At 46.8% G+C, this 18834-nt stretch overlaps 1 protein-coding gene across 1 annotated transcript; it reads left to right on the plus strand.

Annotated features, from left to right (window-relative positions):
- Positions 1 to 2700: 2700 nt before the first annotated feature.
- Positions 2701 to 18109, plus strand: GET1 (guided entry of tail-anchored proteins factor 1). The gene is made up of 5 exons (XM_068969816.1): positions 2701 to 2812; positions 11087 to 11252; positions 12270 to 12337; positions 15322 to 15436; positions 17300 to 18109. Exons 1-5 carry the CDS (start codon positions 2711 to 2713, stop codon positions 17371 to 17373), a joined length of 525 nt encoding a protein of 174 aa, XP_068825917.1. The 5' UTR covers positions 2701 to 2710; the 3' UTR covers positions 17374 to 18109.
- Positions 18110 to 18834: the final 725 nt, after the last annotated feature.

Genomic DNA, 18834 nt, shown 5'->3' on the forward strand with positions numbered 1-18834 from the left:
GCTCAGTCATGTCTCTTTTCGACTGTGGACTGCAGCACACCAGGCTTCCCTGTCCTTCATCTCCTGGAGCTTGCTCAAACTCATGTCCATTGAGTTGGTGATGCCATCCAACCATCTCATCCTCTGTCATCCCCTTCTCCTCCTGCCATCCATCTTTCCCAGCATCAGGGCCTTTTCCTGTAAGTCAGTCTTTGAATCAGGTGGCCAAAGTATTGGAGCTTCAGCTTCAGCATCAGTCCTTAGAATGAATATTCGGGGTTAATTTCCTTTAGGATTGACTGGTTTGATCTCCCTGCTGTCCAAGTGGACTCTAGAGTCTTCTCCAACACACAGTTTGAAAGCATCAGTTCTTCACCAGTCAGACTTCTTTATGGTCAGACTCATGTCATCCATCCTGTATGGTCCATCCTGTACGGTCATCCATGACTACTGAAAAAAACATAGCTTTGACTATAGGGATCTTTGTCTGCAAAGTGATGTTTCTGCTCTTTGAGAGCTGCCCAAATACAGCAATAGGAGAGAGCGGAGTTACTCAAATTGGGTTGCCTTTGAAGACCAGGTACTGCTGGTCTTCTCTCACCACTGTTGTACTATCCTAGACTGGACACACTCCAGGTTTGTTTGTTTGTTTGTTTTTTAACCAAATCCTGGGGAGCTGGCAATACTCTCCTCTTCCTCCTGAAAAGCAGAGACTGGCTACCAGATGGACACAGGAGGACCTACCATCACTTTTCACAAGGTTGTTGCTGCATCCAATTCTTCTAAACCTTTAGTGGGTAGAGGAAGCCAGGGTGCAGCCTTGGCTGGTCTGGCTTCAGGGTAAGGCTATGGAGGAGAAGCAGGCTCCAAGCCTGTGTTTTGGTAAGCTTAGCATCACCTTTCCATGAAAATAATTCACGCTGTCTCTATTGAACAGTTACATCTCACATGTCCTCTTTAACCAGAAATTTGTAGAACCACAGCTCGTCGATTCATTTTGATTGGAAATTAGTTCTTAGACTCCAGCCAGGCAGAAGAGACAGTTAATCATCTTCTGCTTTATCTACTATACATAAATGGGATTCAGTTCAGTTCAGTCACTCAGTCGTGTCCGACTCTTTGCGACCCCATGAATCACAGCATGCCAGGCCTCCCTGTCCATCACCAACTCCCGGAGTTCACTCAAACTCATGTCCTTTGAGTCAGTGATGCCATCCAGCCATCTCATCCTCTGTCATCCCCTTCTCCTCCTGCCCCCAATCCCTCTCAGCATCAGAGTCTTTTCCAGTGAGTCAACTCTTCTCATGAGGTGGCCAAAGTCCTGGAGTTTCAGCTTCAGCATCATTCCTTCCAAAGAAATCCCAGGGTTGATCTCCTTCAGAATGGACTGGTTGGATCTCCTTGTAGTCCAAGGGACTCTCAAGAGTCTTCTCCAACACCACCGTTCAAAAGCATCAATTCTTTGGCGCTGAGGCTTTCTTCACAGTCCAACTCTCGCATCCATACATGACCACTGGAAAAACCATAGCCTTGACTAGACAGACCTTTGTTTGCAAAGTCTCTGCTTTTCAATATGCTACCTAGGTTGGATTAGGATCCTTTTACTGCAAAAGCGTCATCTTCACCTGCATGTGCGTTTGTGCGCAGTTGCTTCAGTCCTCTCTGACTCTTTGGGACCCCATGGATTGTAGCCCGCCAGCTCCTCTGTCCGTGGGATTCTCCAGGCAAGAACGCTGGAGTGCGTTGCCATGCGAGGATGGAACTCTGCGTCTCCTGCATTGTCAGGCGGGTTCTTTACCACCAGCGCCACCTGGGAAGCCCTTTTTTACAGGTTGAATGTAACCATGGCCTTTTACGATAATACTTATTTTTCAGGTATGTAGTTTTGTAAATTACTTAGATTTATGGACTTCCCTGGTGGCTCAGACGGTAAAGCGTCTGCCTACAGTGTGCGAGACCTGGGTTCGATCCATGGATCAGGAAGATCCTCTGGAGAAGGAAATGGCAACCCACTCCAGTACGCTTGCCTAGAAAATCCCATGGATGGAGGAGCGTAGTAGGCTACAGTCCATGGGGTCGCAAAGAGTCGGACATGACTGAGCGACTTCACTTCACTTAGTTTTGAAATGTAAAGACTACTTACTGAACCCTACTTGCAAAACGTTTTTCTTTTTTCTTTTTTTTACAGTGTTAAGCCTGTTTATTTTTTAAATTTTACTTTATTTTACTTTAGAATACTGTATTAGTTTTGCCATACATCAACATGAATCCGCCACGGGTGTACACGTGTTCCCAATCCTGAACCCCGCTCCCACCTCCCTACAAAACGTTTTTCTTTTTACGTTTCCTTGCTACTGTAATGACGGTCACTATTTACGGAACGGTGTCTTTAAAAATAGTTACTTAGAATAAAGCTGAGTCGATTTAAATAAAGTATTAATTACATAATAACACAAGTGGTTCGCTGATAAAACAAAATTAAAGACACGGCGGACGCCGAATTTGGGAAATAGGTTCTGCAGAGATGAAGGAACCGGAGCAAGAACGCTACGGAAGCCGGGAATGTCAAGAAATTAGAAGAAAAGATGGCCCCGCCTCCCGAAGCGCGGCGCAGTGCGCAGGCGCGGCGGCGCCTCACTGCGGGGCGCGGTTCTCAATGCGCACGCGCGGCCGTCGGCGTGGTCCCCATGGAGCTGCTTTAGCCGACCCGGCGACGCCGCTAGCTTCCGCGATGAGCACTGCCGAGGCCGACCGCTGGGCGTGGCTGCTGGTGCTCAGCTTCGTGTTTGGGTGCAATGTGCTCAGGATCCTCCTCCCGTCCTTCTCCTTCTTCGTAAGTGGCTATCTGGCCCTCCGGGGACCGGTGGGGTCGCAGCTTCGGTCCTCGGCCAACCTGCGGTAGACATAGGGTTCTCCAGCTGGCCGCCTGAGGGCCGGGTTCGGCCTGCTGAGGTGTCTCGGTTGGGCTGTTCTGTGTTCTAAGATGTTTTTGAGTGTGCTGTAGTTTGGGTACAAAGCTTTACCCCTAAATCTGGATTTCTGGGTTCTCGGTGAGAAAAACAAAGCATAATAACCTGCCCACACTTGGCCACGTTTTCACGTGGCAGCAGCCCTAAGCTTGGAGTGCCCAGTGCCTTTCTGCCCGCCTCCCCCCTCATTTCTGTTATCCTCTTGCCTCTGGGAGCGGAGAGCAGCCTTCGGGTGCTAAGGGCCAGTGCCCGCAGCTCGGCTGCCTGGGCTCCGGGAGGTCCCGCCTTGTCGTGTGCAGTGTCTTTTGTGCCAAGTCCCAAGGGATGGGTCTCAGGGTGCAGGGGCTCCCATTCTTGGGGCGGGAGGGGTTGGAGACAGCATAGACAGAGAATCTCAGTGCTCTTCGTGTTGTTTCCGTTTCCCAGAGGAGCCACGGCCACCTCGGAGCACTTTGCGGGGCGTTTTGCCCATCATGAGTACACTTCCTCGTGTTCAGTCGCCAGGATTGCTGCCACTGTCATCCCATCTTCCTATACCTCCCTGAGGAGGTGTCTGGCCCAGAGTCTAGTAGTTGTATTAAGTCATCCAGCTGGTGACTGACGGCTGGAGATTTGATCTTTGGTTTGTGATCCTCCAAGGTCTGCCCTTCTGGAGCATGAATATGGATGGGCTTCGGTGGCACATTTGATGGGAGGTGTGTGGGGGAAACGTAGGGAGCTGTTCCCCGGGGCAGGGCGCCCTCTGTATGCCCACAGTGGGACTGAGGAGCTGTCAGAACTCAGACCCAGGCTTCAAACGTGGCGTGCACCACACTAGCAGTATCCAGGGAACTCAGTTCTGTTCTCTCCAGATATAAATCTGCGGTGGCGGCGATGGTCGGGTATTTAAAGATAGACAAGATTTCTACTTCTTTTGCTTTTACTCTACCCTGGAAAAGACCCTGATGCTGGGAAAGATTGAGGGCTGGAGGAGAAGGGGGCGACAGAGAATGAGACGGTTGGTGGCATCACCGATTCGATGGAGATGAGTTTGATCAAGCTCCAAGAGATAGTGAAGGGAAAGGAAGCCCAGCGTGCTGCAGTCCATGGGGTCAGAAAGAATCGGGCACGACTGAGCGACTGAACAACAACTGGTATCCACCGAGTGCCTGTTTTATGTAAAACTCTATTCTAGGACCTTACCACCCAAATTTCCCTGTCTCTGTGTTATGTCATTTCAGTCGTGTCCGTCTTTTTGTGACCCATGAACTGTAGCCCACCAAGCTCCTCTGTCCATGGGATTCTCCAGGCAAGAATACTGGAGTGGTGGTAGCCATTTCCTCCTCCAGGGGATCTTCCTGACCCAGGGAATGAACCCGCATCTCTTATGTCGCTTGCTTTGGCAGGTGGCTTCTTTACCGCTACCACCACCTTGCCCTGAGGCATGGGGAATTCAGTCTTAATCCCATCCCCTATTCAGAATTTTTCCTGATGCTGCCTTGTCTTTAAGATGATGTCCCAGGTACTTAGCATTGCATAAAATACCCTTGAAGAGCAGGCCCTTGCCCACTTTTCTTTCATTTTATTTTTTAAAAAATTGTGGTAAAATACACATAGCATGAAATTGACCAGTTTAACTTTTTAGGTACATAGTTCAGTGGCATTGAGTCTGTTCACATCGCTGTGTAACCATCACCACCATCCATCTCCAGAACATCTGCAGCTTCCTAAACAGACTCTCTCCCCACTGAACAGGGGGAGTTAGCCCCGTGCCGGTTCCCCCCACGCCTGGCAACCACCAGCTTACTCTCTTGTCTCTCTGAATTTGACTCTTCTAGGCACCTTGTATAAGTGAAGTCATATTTTTCTGTCTTATATTTCATGTGCTTTTCTGTCTGGCTTATTTCTTCACTCAGCATAGTGTCTTTAGGGTTCATCCCTTTTGTAGCCTGTGTTAGGATTTCCTTCTTTTTTAAAGCCAAATAATATTCCATTGTATTTGGAGTAGGAAATGGCAACCCACTCCAGTATCCCTTCATGGAAAATTCCGTGGACAGAGAAGCCTGATAGGCTATAGTCCATGGGGTCGAAAAGAGTTGGACATGACAGAGCGACTGAGCATGCACTTACATATATACTGCATTTTGTTTTTTACTCATCTTTTGATGGACATTGGGGTCGTTTCCACCTTTTGGCTGTTGTGAGTAATGCTGTCGGAACGTTGGTGTATGTGTTTATTTGAATCTGCTTTCACTTCTCTTGGGTAAATATCCAGAAGTAGAATTGCTGGATCATACAGTAATTCTATTTTTATTTTTTTTGAGAAGCTGCCATACTGTTTTCCACAGCAGCTACATCATTTAAATTCTCATCATTTCAATTTCTCCACATTCTCCATCAGTTGTTATTTTTAGGTTATTATTTTTTTCTTTTTGAATAATAGACATCCTAATGGATGCTGAGTGGCTTATCTTCATTTTCCTAATGATCAGTGATGTTGAATACCATCTCATGTGTTTATTGGCTATCAGTATATGGAAAATGTCTATTCTGATCTGTGGCCTATTTTCTGGCCATGCCGCATGACTTGTGGGATTTTGGTTCCCTGACTAGGGACTGAACCTGGATCCTCAGCCCTCTCAGTTAGAGCTAGTGAGTGGAGTGCTAACTGCTGGACTATCAGAATTCCCTGTGGGCCATTTTTCCATGGGGCTTCAGGAGCTGTTCCTAGGAGAAGGGCACCCTCTGCAGGTGCACCTCCAGAGTAAGAGGCTATGTTTTGATAGTTGAGTTAGAAGGTGGCTCAGACAGGGCTTCCCTCCTAGTTCAGTCAGTAAAGATTCTGCCTGCAGTGCAGGAGACCCAGGTTCAATCCCTGGGTCGGGAAGATCCCCTGGAGAAGTAAATGGCTACCCACTCCAGTATTCTTGCCTGGAAAATCCCATGGACAGAGGAGCCTGGTGGGCTGCAGTCCATGGGGTTGCGAAGAGTCGGGCATGACTGAGCGATTAACACTTCACTTCTTCACTCAGACGGTAAAGAATCTGCCTGCAAAGCAGGAGTCTCGGGTTTGATCCCTGGGTCAGGAAGATCCCCTGGAGAAAGAAATGGCTACCCACTGTAGTATTCTTGCCTGGAGAATTCCATGGACAGAGGAGCCTGGCAAGCTACAGTCCATGGGGTCACAAAGAGTTGGACACAACTGAGAGACTAACACTTTCACTAGAAGTTTTTTATACAGTCTGGATATTAACTCCTTATTAAATATATGACTTGCAGGTTTTTCTCCCATTTTGTGTGTTGCCTGGCACACCTATAGAATCACCTAGATTCTTCTGACTTACCCCCATCTCTCTCCGCCTCAGGTTGGCTGCTGCCGCCTAGTCACTTCAGTTGTCACTGCAACCCTATGGACTGTAGCCTGTCAGGCTCCTCTGTCCATGGGATTCTCCAGGCAAGAATACTGGAGAGGATTGCCACGCCCTCCTCCATCAAACTTCATCTTAGAACCACATACAAAACTAATCTCAGTTGTTCAAAGAGGCTGTTGGTTTTGTATTCCTCAGTGAATTGTTCCTGGGCTTCCCAGGTGGCTCAGTGGTGAGGAATCCACCTGCAATGCGGGAGATGCAAGTAATTTTTAAAAATTAATTTATTTTTTAATTGAAGGGTAATTGCTTTATAGAATTTTGTTGTTTTCTGTCAAACCTCAACATGAATCAGCCATAGGTATATATATATATCCCCTCCCTTTTGAACCTCCCTTCCATCTCCCTTCCCATCCCACCCCTCTAGGTTGATACAGAGCCCCGTTTGAGTTTTCTGAGATATACAGCAAATTCCCATTGGTTATCTATTTTACATATGATAATGTAAGTTTCCATGTTACTCTCTCCATACATCTCACCCTCTCCTCTCCTCTCCCCATGTCCATAAGTCTGTTCTGTTTGTTTGTTTTTTTCACTGCTGTCCTGCAAATAAATTCTTCAGTACCATTTTTCTAGAGTCTGTATATATTCATTAGTATACAGTATTTATCTTTCTTTTTCTGACTTACTTCACTCCGTGTAATAGGCTCTAGTTTCATCCACCTCATTAGAACTGACTCAAATGCATTCCTTTTTATGGCTGAGTTTATTCCATGGTGTATATGTACCACAACTTCTTTATCCATTCATCTGTCAATGGACATCTAGGTTGCTCCCATGTTCTAGCTACTGTAAATAGTGCTGCAGTGAACAATGGGATACATGTATCTCCTTCAATTTTGGTTTCCTCAGGGTATATGCCTAGGAGTGGGATAGCTGTGTCATATGGTGGTTTTATTCCTAGTTTTTAAAGGAATCTCCATATAGTCTTCCATAGTGGCTGTATCAATTTACATTCCCACCAGCAGTGCATGAGTGCTCCCTTTTCTCCACTTCCACTCCAGCATTTATTTGTAGACTTTTTGATGATGGCCATTCTGACAGGTGTCAGGTGATATCTCACTGTAGTTTTGACTTGCATCTCTCTAATAATGAGCGATGTTGAGCATCTTTTCATGTGTTTGTTAGCCATCTGTATGTCGTCTTTGGAGAAATGTCTGTTTAGGTCTTTCCCCCACTCTTTGATTGGGTTGTTTGTCTTTCAGAAGATGTGAGTTTAATCCCTGAATCAGGAAGGTCCTCTGGAGATGGAAATGGCAACCCACTGCAGGGTTCTTGCCTGGGAAATCCCATAGATAGAGAAGCCTGGTGGGCTACAGTCCATGGGGTCGAAAAAGAGTAGGACACAACTTAGCGACTAAGCAAACAAAAATAACAGCTATAAATAAGACCTGTCATCATCTCCAGCTCCTTCCCCAAGCTTACAGCAAACGTAAGCCCTGCAGCTTCCACATTCTCATAAGAAATTATTGCTGCAGTCTGCACATGCATGAGGCTTGTGCCTTATTAGATGGGTGTTTGTCATTCAGGTGAAGGATACTGGGTTTGTCCTTGGACCCGGGTCATATCCTTTTGCTGCATCCTACTGCTGTATAGCCTCTCTAATCTCAAGCCAGTTGTTGTTGTTGTTCAGTCGCTAAGTTGTGTCTGACTGTTTTAGCCCCATGAACTGCAGCACACCAGGCTTCTCTGTCCTTCACCATCTCCTGGAGTTTGCTCAAACTCATGTCCATTGAGTCGATGATGTCATCCAACCATTTTGTCCTGTGTGGCTTCCTTCCCCTGCCCTCAATCTCATCAGTCTTTTCCAGTGAGTTGGCTCTTCACATCAGGTGCTGAAAGTATTGGAGCTTCAGCGGCAGCATCAGTCCTTCCAGTGAATATTCAAGGTTGATTTCCTTTAGGATTGCAGTCTCTCAAGAGTCTTCTCCAACACCACAGTTCAAAAGCATCATTTCTTTGGCATTCAGCCTTCTTTATGGTCCAGCTCTCACATCCATACATGACTACTGGAAAAGCCATAGCTTGACTATGAGGACCTTTGTTGGCAAAGTGATGTCTCTACTTTTTAATGTGCTTGTCTAGGTTTGTCAGCTTTCCTTCTAAGGGGCAATTGTCTTAATTTCATGGCTGCAGTCACCATCTACAGTGATTTTGGAGCCCAAGAAAATGGAATATGTCACTGCTTTCTCTTTTCCCGTTTGTCCTGAAGTGGTGAATCAGTAGGGTAACCACCACAACAGTCAAGATAAAGAATATCTCTGTGACCTCTGAAAGTCCTTTTCCCCACCCAGCAATTTCTTGGTTTACAAAGTTTAAGCAGCATCTATGAACTCCTTCCTCTTAAGATGATTCTGTGGTTTTAGAGCTAGTTGGGCACGTTCCTGTGTTCTTCTCTAGGGTGGATCTGGCCGGAGTGTATGTCCTTTAGTTAGAGTGTAGGGCAGTGGTCAGTCCAGGGCAGAGAGGACAAGCCGAGCAGAGTGGAGCCCCCGCTGCAGGCTCGAGGCCTGCAGGAGGCTATGCAGTGGTAAACACAGTGTGCTGCGGTGCAGGCACCCTCGGGTGCTGGAAAGCGGCCCTGGTGGGGCATTGAGGGGAGGGGCGCGTCTGCACACCTGGAACTGAAGAGTCACCATACTGTGTGCCAGGCAGCGGGCAGCGGGGCTGGAGGAACAGACTCAATTATTGGGCACCTGCTATGTACCAGTACACTGAAATATGTTTATATTTTTAAAAATTTGAAACACACACAGATGTGCAGAGAAGTTCAATAGAAAGAACTGGTTGTTTCCTGAGCCATTTGAAAGTTAATTGTCGCCTTGAACACCCTCTTTCTCTCTCCCCGATACTTTAGTGTATAAACAGTGGCCTTGTCCACAGCCCAAACGTTAGGTACAATCCTCCTGTCCTGTTCAGGGTTCTCTGTCCTGACCAGGTCCTTCCGAGCAGAAGGACCTTAGTCAGTGTCGTGTGTAGCGCACACTTGTCAGGCCTCTCTAGTCTGGAAGGAGTCTTGGTCCTTCCCTGACTTGTGTGGCTGACATGCCCCAGGATCGCAGGGCAGTGGTGTTGCACAGTGGCGTTCTGTGGATGTCTCTGTCCAATGTTGGCGGGTTTGTCACATGAAGGATGCTGTGTTTCATTACATCTCATCAGGTGCTGTGGGCATGGATTTGGGGATGTCCACGCATCATTCGGGGCCAATCCCGAGGGATTCTTAGTCCCCTACTGTGGAGGAGCTGGAAGGCTTTGAGCAAATACTGAAAATGTATTTGCTCCACCCTTAATGAAGGTTGGAAGCTGGAACGAGCATAACAAAGGGTTATGAGCGTTCACCGAGTGCCTGAGGCTGGGAACAGATAACGAAGGGTTATACACCCAGCCTTGAGGCGTTCGAAGGCTTCTTTCTGACCACCTGTTTCTGAGAGCAAGGACTGTTGTTTCATGATAAGACTCCCTTTAGAGTTTCGCCAAAGCTATGTTATGGCTTGGGTGGTGGGAACTGTATTTTATGCTTAAATGCTTTGATGTTTATCTGAAATGGCTACGTGCAAGTCTGTCTTATGCTCTATTCCCTGAAAATTATAAAGCTCCACAATTGGATAATAAACTTTGTCAGTCCACTAGAGGCTGTCCCTGAGTGTCCTTTTCAGAGTGCGGTTCTCCGAGCCTTATACCCTACGAGGTCGCTCGTGGACCTCTGTGTGCCCCTGTGAGAGTGGTCACCTCTCTCTCCCCTCACTGTCCTGGGACCCTCACTCGTCCTAGTCAGTTTGGCACCACCTGGCAGCCACTGCCATCTGGAGTCTGGGCCGCTGGCGTTCCTGGCAGGTTTGTGTGTGTGTGTTGAGGGGTGGTGCCTGGGAAGGGTGTCAGAGGCGAGAGTGGGTCCCCTCCACTATCTGGGTGCTAGGAACACCTTGGGGAGGCCGCCTGGGCCAGCTGCTTCCCATAGGGGCCCTGGCTGTGCAGGCGAATCCTTTGCAAACGTTCATGTCTGTTATTGCCTCTGTCTCTATGTCTGGAAAGTCACGTGTCTCCAATTTTAATCTGCGCCTGCAGGACTCATTCTAGTTCTCTACGGATTTTTATTTCTCACTCCCTTTTCTAACAGTGAGAACACTGCTACCGTTATCCTCAGCAGGTTTACTTGACTAGCTCAATGCTTTGTAAATGATTCTCGGTCTCCAGCACCGCCCCATCCCTCTCTGGGGCTCTGACACCATGATAGGCGGGGTTCCTTCTTCCTGTCATGTATGCTTATGTAAGCCCCCCTCACCTGCTGGGACTGTGACTTTCATGCCAGGCAGCTCCTCTGTAGGAGTGCTGTCTTCACCAGCCACTGCTTCGTCCCTGACACCCAGCACCCACCCCTGCTCTGCCCTAATTGAGGACAGAATTGAATTCTTAAGGGTGAGACGAGGATGTGGGATCCTTGCCGCCTGAGTGCAGCTCTGGGGGTGGAATCAGCGTTCACTCTGTAATCACAGTTTTACAGTACACAAATGTACGTAGCAGCCGAAGGAAGGGCATAGTTGACAGGAGACTCGCCTGTAAGGAGTCTTTATCTGTGCAGTGATTGTGGGCAGCATGCTCAGGACATGCAGCAAAGCCAGGCTGTGGAGGTAAAGGGCAGCTCGCCCAGGGGCAGGAGGCAGCAAGCTGATAGGACGGAGGAGGAGGAGGAGGTGGGGGACAAGGCCCTGACCCCACTGTTTCCTCCCCCAGATGTCCCGGGTGCTGCAGAAGGACGCAGAGCAGGAGTCCCAGATGCGAGCGGAGATCCAGGGCATGAAGCAGGAGCTCTCCACCGTCAACATGATGGACGAGTTCGCCAGATATGCCAGGCTGGAGAGGAAGATCAACAAGATGACGGATAAACTCAAAACTCATGGTACTGTGCTCAGCTGTACCCTGGAAAGCTTCGTAAGAGCTGGTTCACAGAGAAGCCTTTATATGAAGATGCATAGCGTATACCCTTTGAGCTTCAATGTTCTGATGTTGATGGAGAGTTTTAAGTTGTCTGGAAGAGACCTGACAATAATTCTTACTTTGTCCTTAGTTTGCTGATGAACCTTTGCTTTCTAAACACAGAAACCTGGGAACTCCCTGGTGGTCCAGTGGTTAGGACTCTGCACTTTCACTGCCAGGGCCCCTGGTTCCATCCCTAGTCTGGAAACTAAGATCATGCAAGCCTCGAGGTGTGGCCAAAAAATTTTTTTTTAAACTCAAAAAACAAAACAAAAAAATCCACACAGAAAGCTCTAACATCCTCTTAGATTTTCTTCATTCTCTGTAGGCTGATACTCTCAAATTCAACACTTTTCTGAGAGAAGCCCAGGAAAATCTTACAGTGAATTTTCAAGGGCTTTTGTGAACACTCTCTAAAAATTGCCCAGGAGTCTCCTTATCTGAGTGTTGACTTCAGGGTGGGGATCAAGTCTTACTCAGCCACTGTTCCTAACTCTCTCATGGGATGGAGAGGAGGTCAGCGTGTGTGCCAAGAGTGTGTGTGGCTTGTAAAACATGCCAAGGGGGCCTCCCCAGGCCTGAGACAAACTAGACTATGGGTTAGTGTCCTGTGTGGGCTAAGAAGTCTGGAAAGAAAGTATAGTTCTGTTGGTTAAGTGCATTGTAAAATGAATCTCTGATTTAGATGAATAGTTTTAAGAGTTTTTAAAATTAAAGCTTCAGATCTCATAATCTGAGTGATTCTGTTTTGAATAATGGCATAGTGGGTGACTTTAAAGAAATTCCATTTTATGTTTTCTAAGCATGTTGAGCAAATGTTGCATACATAGTTAGAAAATATTTAATGAGAGGGAAAAACATTTCTGTGTTCTTGAATATTTTCTTCATTTTTTTTGTTGTTGTTGGTTTTAGGACTGATATCATTTGTTTTTCCTTTCAGTGAAAGCGCGGACAGCTCAGTTGGCCAAGATAAAATGGGTTGTAAGTGTTGCCTTCTACATATTACAAGTAAGTGCCCTGTTGTGTCACCTGGGGTCATTGAAGTCCTCCAAAACCGTGTAACCCAGAATCCAGGCCTGGAATTCAGGCTTTCCCACTTTCAGCTGCCGGCTGGTCCTGCTAGTGTGTGACTCTGAACACTGTGAGTTTCTAAGTTAGATTTTTAAAAAAGCGCCTTTCTTCCTCTTAGTCTCTTTCAGCTTTTCTCTTTGTTGTTGTTGTTCAGTCACTAAGTTGTGTCTGAGTCTTTGCAACCCCATGGACTGCAGCATGCCAGGCTTCGCTGTCCTTTACTATTTTCCAGAGTTTGCTCAGACTCATGTCCATTGAGTCAGTGATACCATCCAACCATCTTATCCTCTTCTGTTCTCCTCTTGCCTTCAATCTTTTCCAGCATCAGGGTCTTTTCCAGTGAGTCAGCTCTTCATATCAGGTGACCCAAGTATTGGAGTTTCAGCTTCAGCATCAATCCTTCTGGTGAATATTCAGGGTTGTTTTCCTTTAATGTTGACTGGTGGTTTGATCTCCTTGCTATCCAAGGGACTCAAGAGTCTTCTCCAGCACTACAATTAGAAAACATCAATTCTTTAGCGCTCCACCTTCTTTATGGTCCAACTTTCACATCTGTACCTGACTGCTGGAAAACCATAGCTTTCATTTTACAGACCTTTGTCAGCAAAGTAATGCCTCTGCTTTTTAGTATGCTGTCTAGATTTGTCATAGCTTTTCTTTTTAGCAAGCATCTTTTAATTTCGTGGCTGCAGTCACCGTCCACAGTGATTTTGGAGCCCAAGAAAATAAAATCTGTCACTCTTTCCACTTTTTCTGCATGTATTTGCCATGAAGTGATGGGACAAGATGCCATGATCTTAGTTTTTTGAATGTCTTTGCTTTCTGCCATTAGAGTGGTGTCATCTGCATATCTGAGGTTGTGGATATTTCTCCTGGCCACCCCCTCCAGTATTCTTGCCCGGAGAATTCCATGGACAGAGGAGCCTGGAGGGCTGCAGGTCATGGTATCTGTAGTCAGACGTGACTGAGCTTTTCTCTTTAAGAATTGTTAAATGTTGGAACTTTTTTAGCACGTGAGCTTTTCTGGAGTTCTTTCATGTTGTAGTGTTGGGAGCCTGGGGGATCAAGTCGGAGAGCTTATTATTATTTTTTCATCTTCCTATGTGCTTTTATTTATTTTTTTATTGGTGGATAATTACTTTACAATGTTGTGGTGGGCTCTGCCCACATCAGTGCCAATCTGTCATAATTATATACTTATATCTTCTTCCTTTTGAGCCTGCCTTCTGCCTCCGTTCCGCCCCTCTAGGTCATCACAGTGCCTTGCTGGGCTCCGTGTGCTGCACAGCAGCTTCTCACTAGACCTCTGTTTTACATGATGATCTGTATATATCAGTGCTGCTCTCTCTTTTCCACCCTCTCCTTCCCCTGCCGTGGAGTCCACCAGTCCTTTCTCTGAATCTTTTTTTTCTTCTCTGTAATAGGTTCATCAGTACTGTTTTTCTAGATTCCACATACATGCATTAATATTTGATATTTATTTTTCTCTTTCTGACTTACTTTGTGTAACAGGCTCTAGGTTCATCCACCTCACTACAATGGACTCAGCTTCGTTCCTTTTTATGGCTGAATAGTATTTCATCGTGTGTATGTACCACAGCTCCTTTATCCATTCATCTGTCGATCGCCATCTAGGTTGCTTCCGTGTCCTGGCTGTTGTAAACAGTGCTGCAGTGAACACCGGAGTGTGCGTGTGTCTTTCTGGATTGTGGTTTCTCCGAGTATATGCCCAGCAGTGGGATTGCTGAGTCACATGGTAGTTTTATTCCTAGTCTCCATGCTGTTTTCCATAGTGGCTGTACCAGTTTACATTCGCACTGGCAGTGCAGTAGGGTTCCTTTTTCTCTACATCCTCTCCAGCATTTATTGTCTGTTGCTACTGTTGTGTAGTCGCCAAGGCGTGTTTAGTGCCAAGTCTTTTGCGACCCCATGGACTGGAGCCCACCAGACTCCTCTGTCCATGGAATTTTCCAGGCGAGAACACTGGAGTGGGTAGCCATTTCCTTCTCCAGGGGATCTTCTGACTGAGGGATCAAACTTGGGTCTCCTGCCTTGACTGGCAGATTCTTTACCGTCTGAGCCACCCAGGGAAACCCTTTATTGTTTGTAGTTGATAGCTTATTTAGACATTATATTTTCTAAGCTGGTCAGTGATGTGGCAATTGCTCGTCACCCATGTAGATGACAAGTAGCTATCTATTCCAGTCAGGGGACACCTTATTCTCACCCAAGTCCAACACCATTGCTTCCCACCTTTCTCATCTGGTGGATTTTTCCTCGTTTTGTTTCTCGCCCCTGCTCCTCTCCCTCCACCCTGAGGTTGTGGATGGGCTGCACAAGGGGCTGGAGCTGCTTTAAGTGATCTCTGAGTGTCCGTGCTGGGAGCCCTGCCCCCCACAGTCCCGGTGGTCTGGGGTGTGTGAGGACTTTGATCCTGGGGCACTGTCACTTTGCTATAAGAGGGGTTTCACAGGGACAGGAGTTGGGAGAGCTGTGCTCTTGGGTCTGGTCACCTGGGTGGCATTTTCAGGACTAGGGAGAGGACGGAAGACAGCTGATAGAATGCTGCTGGGAAGTGAGGAGCCATTGAACCTCACAGAGGGCTCACTGCTGCGCTTGGGTTGAGGATGGGAGGAGTAGCTAGTTTTCTCAAGGGTCCGAGAGACATCACTTTTGTCACAAACGAGGTGTATCTAGCATAAGCTGGCCACTTCGGGGAGCTGCTTAATGGAAGGGAACACCTACACTGTGGGAGACCTTGGATAGTGTATCAGCTAAGTTAATCGTGTGTGTGGATGGTGAGGACTGGATTGGCCGGGAGTGAGGTCACTGACTGGGAGTTTCCTTAGTTTGTCTTCCTATTTCCTTGTCTTCCATGGTGGTGGGTCGTGTGTCTCTGCTCACCAGCCGTGTCTCTGCAGGCCGCCCTGATGGTCTCGCTCATCTGGAAGTATTACTCTGTCCCTGTGGCTGTGGTGCCAAGCAAGTGGATCACTCCCCTGGACCGCCTGGTAGCATTTCCTACGAGAGTCGCAGGTGAGAGGGTCCCGGCAAGCGTGGTGGGGGAGCGTGGCTAAGGCTGAAGTGGGGCGTCTGCAGTCAGGTGACCTCCCCCTGCTGCCTGGGGTGAATAGTGCTTGTGTCTGCCCCTCCCACGAGTCTTGCAGCGAAGAAGCCAACACCAGGAGAATTTACTTAACTAGTCCAGCATGACTGAACTGTGAACTAGCAGAGCTGTAATTCAGCCCAAGCCTGCCTCTACAGTCCAAGGCCAATACTCGGTTTTTGAAACATCACTTCTAGTTCCCAGATTCAGTGGCTTCTTTTGAATTCACACTATGCTTAGTCCCTCAGCAGCATTTCTTGCTGTTGGCCATTCTTTCACTTTTGAAAGAATTTTTTTCAGTTGTTAAAATCAGTCCATGTCATGGGAATTCCCTGGCAGTCCAGTGATTAGGAATCTGTGCTTCCACTGCATGGGGCTCGGGTTCAATCCCTGGCTGGGAAACTAATATCCTACATGCTGCCTGGCATGGCCAAAAAAAGAAAAATTAGTGCATGTGTTTGTAGAATGAATAGAAATATCAGCAAAAAAATTTTTAAAGACTCATTAGCTATGGATTGCCCTCTTAACATTGTGGTGTATTTTTTCCAGTCTTCTTTGCTATATATTTTTATACAGTAAAGGTTATCTGGCACATACAATTTTTACCCTTCCTGTTATTTAAGCCTTTTCCCACATCGGGCTTCCCTAGTGGCTCAGACAGTAAAGAATCTGCCTGCAATGTGGGAGACCTGGGTTCGATCCCTGGGTTGGGAAGATCCCCTGGAGAACGGAATGGCCAGCCACTCCAGTATTCTGGCCTGGAGAATTCCGTGGACTGTATAGTCCATGGGGTCACAAAGGGTTGGACACGACTGAGTGACATTCACTCTCCCATATCATTAAGTTTCTTCACATTCAGTTCAGTTCAGTTCAGTTGCTCAGTCGTGTCCGACTCTTTGTGACCCCACGAATCGCAGCACACCAGGCCTCCCTGTCTATCACCAACTCCCGGAGTTCACTCAGACTCACGTCCATCGAGTCAGTGATGCCATCCAGCCATCTCATCCTCTGTCGTCCCCTTCTCCTCCTGCCCCTAATCCCCCCAGCATCAGAGTCTTACTGAAATGCTGCTGGCTACGCTGAGAGGGCAGCTTACGGAGTTTCTTTATGAAGGAACTTGGAGTAGCTGTTCTTCATTTAGGTGTGTTATCATTTATTAATTTCCCTGCTAAAGGACGTTTGTTTCAGTCTGAGTTGTTGCTGTGGAGTGGATGCTGTAGTACACGTGCTGCTTGGCCAGTCTCTGGCTGTGATTTGTGGTCACCCTGGAGGTGAATTACTACATTAGCTTAGCCAACCCCCTTCCTTCCCCTCCTCTTCCTCCTTTCTGGATTCAACCAGGAGGGCACAGCCGGTGGTTCTCAGTGGTCCTGAGCCGAGGCGCTAAGAGGCCACCCTTCCAGGCATCTTGTGGCCTGCTGTCCTGTCTCTCAGCCATCAGTGGGGCAGGGAAAGCCCAGGTAGACATTGCTCCGTGTTTGTAATGCTTTTGTGAGAAGGGAAGGACAAGTGGTCTGAGAGGGTGGTCCTACAGTCAGTTAATATAAATAATGATGCACAGCTCTCAGGCAGGAAAGAGAAATTCAAACCATAGTTTATTGTTTTGAGTAATTCCTGCAGGTCCATGAATCGGTAGAAAGCATGATCAGTTTGAACCCACGGAACACAAACTTAGACCTAGCCCAGCATGACTCAGAGCAGCGTGCTCTGTCTCCCAGAAGTCAGAGGCAGCAGGGGCAGGAAATGTGGGCAGCACTCCTGCATGCTCTCATGTTGAATTTCTTTGTTTTTAGGTGGTGTTGGAATTACCTGTTGGATTTTAGTCTGTAACAAAGTTGTGGCTATTGTGCTTCACCCTTTCAGCTGAAAACGAAGACGAATTCAACTACAGCACTTTCAAAATCAAATTTTCACTTAGGAGGTTGCAAGTCTGATTTATACTTTTTTATTTTTAAAGAAACACAGCCACAGATTAGTTGTCGTTGAACATGTTTATTCTTGGACCTCATGTTGAGATTCTTAGAAGAATCACGATTTTCTATACTTGTCATGGGCTGTGAAGGTCAGTCTCACACGTGTGCGCTGGCCACCATGGCACCAGATTTGTGACGAGAAGTGTGTGACATTATGGTCTACACGTTTTTACTTGTGATCTGCACTTGTGACATGTTTTAAAGGTCATCTTGCCAACTGGAAAGTCAGACTTTTCTAGTAATGTAAGTGCTTTAAAGAGTTGGAGCTATTTTTAAGCCCTATTACCAAGTAGCTTAATTTTAATACCACTACTAGAATTTGAAAATTTGTGTTTTAATTTCATGCAGTAGTACTGGGAGAGTAACACTAATTGACAGTGCTCTTTTCTTCCTCTGTTTCAAATGTCATTTGTTGAGCAAACCTTCAGATATTGTCTACTTATTTGAAGCGAATGTTTCATTGCTGTGTTTTATGTATTCATGAACCCATAATGCATTGTCTTATGCTTAAACTGTTCTATAAAGTATTTCTAATGAAGGGTATTTTTTAAAGCATATAATTTTTATGCTCTGTAGAATGGAAGGAAGTTAAAAAACAAGCTAGGACCCCTGATTAAATTACTTTGAATGACTGCCTGTTTGCCCCATCAAGTACAATTCTGCTAAGTATTTTTTAAAACACTTTTTTCTAATTAAAACTTTTGCAAGCGCTTGTGTGACTTCGTTCCTTATGGCCACTTTTTGCTACAACTGATCTGTGGTGGGAGCTTGCACCGATGACTAAGTGGGACTCAGCCCTGTAAAACCAAATATTAGCATGAGTTTTTGTTTTGTTTTTAAAGTATTTATTTGAATTGAAGTATAAGTGCTTTACGACGTTGTGTTAGTTTCTGCTGTACAACAGCATGAGTCAGCTATATGTAGACATATATCCCCTCCTCCTTGAGCCTCCCTCCCACCCGCCTGTCGCAGCCCTCTAGGTCATCGCAGAGCACCGAGCTGAGCTCCCTGTGCTTCTCAGCGGCTTCCCACTAGCTGTTTTACACGTGCTGATGTGCACGTCCCTGCTCCTCTCGCAGTCTGTCCCGTCCTCTCCTTCCCCTGCTGTGTCCACTGGTCCACTCTCTGCACATGTGTCTCTGTTCTGCCCTGTGGAGAGGTTCATCAGTACCGTTTTTCCGGATTGTGTGTATATGTGTTAATATGCGGTATTTGTTTTTCTCCTTCTGACTTCATGCTGTATGACAGACTCTAGGTCCTTCTGCATCACTGCAGATGGCCCAGTTTCTTTCCTTTTTCTGGCTGAATACTCCGTTATATAAATGTACCACACCTTCTCTGTCACTTCCTCTGTA

Source organism: Capricornis sumatraensis, chromosome 1 (genome assembly GCF_032405125.1).
Source record: "Capricornis sumatraensis isolate serow.1 chromosome 1, serow.2, whole genome shotgun sequence".
NCBI classification, from domain to species: domain Eukaryota; kingdom Metazoa; phylum Chordata; class Mammalia; order Artiodactyla; family Bovidae; genus Capricornis; species Capricornis sumatraensis.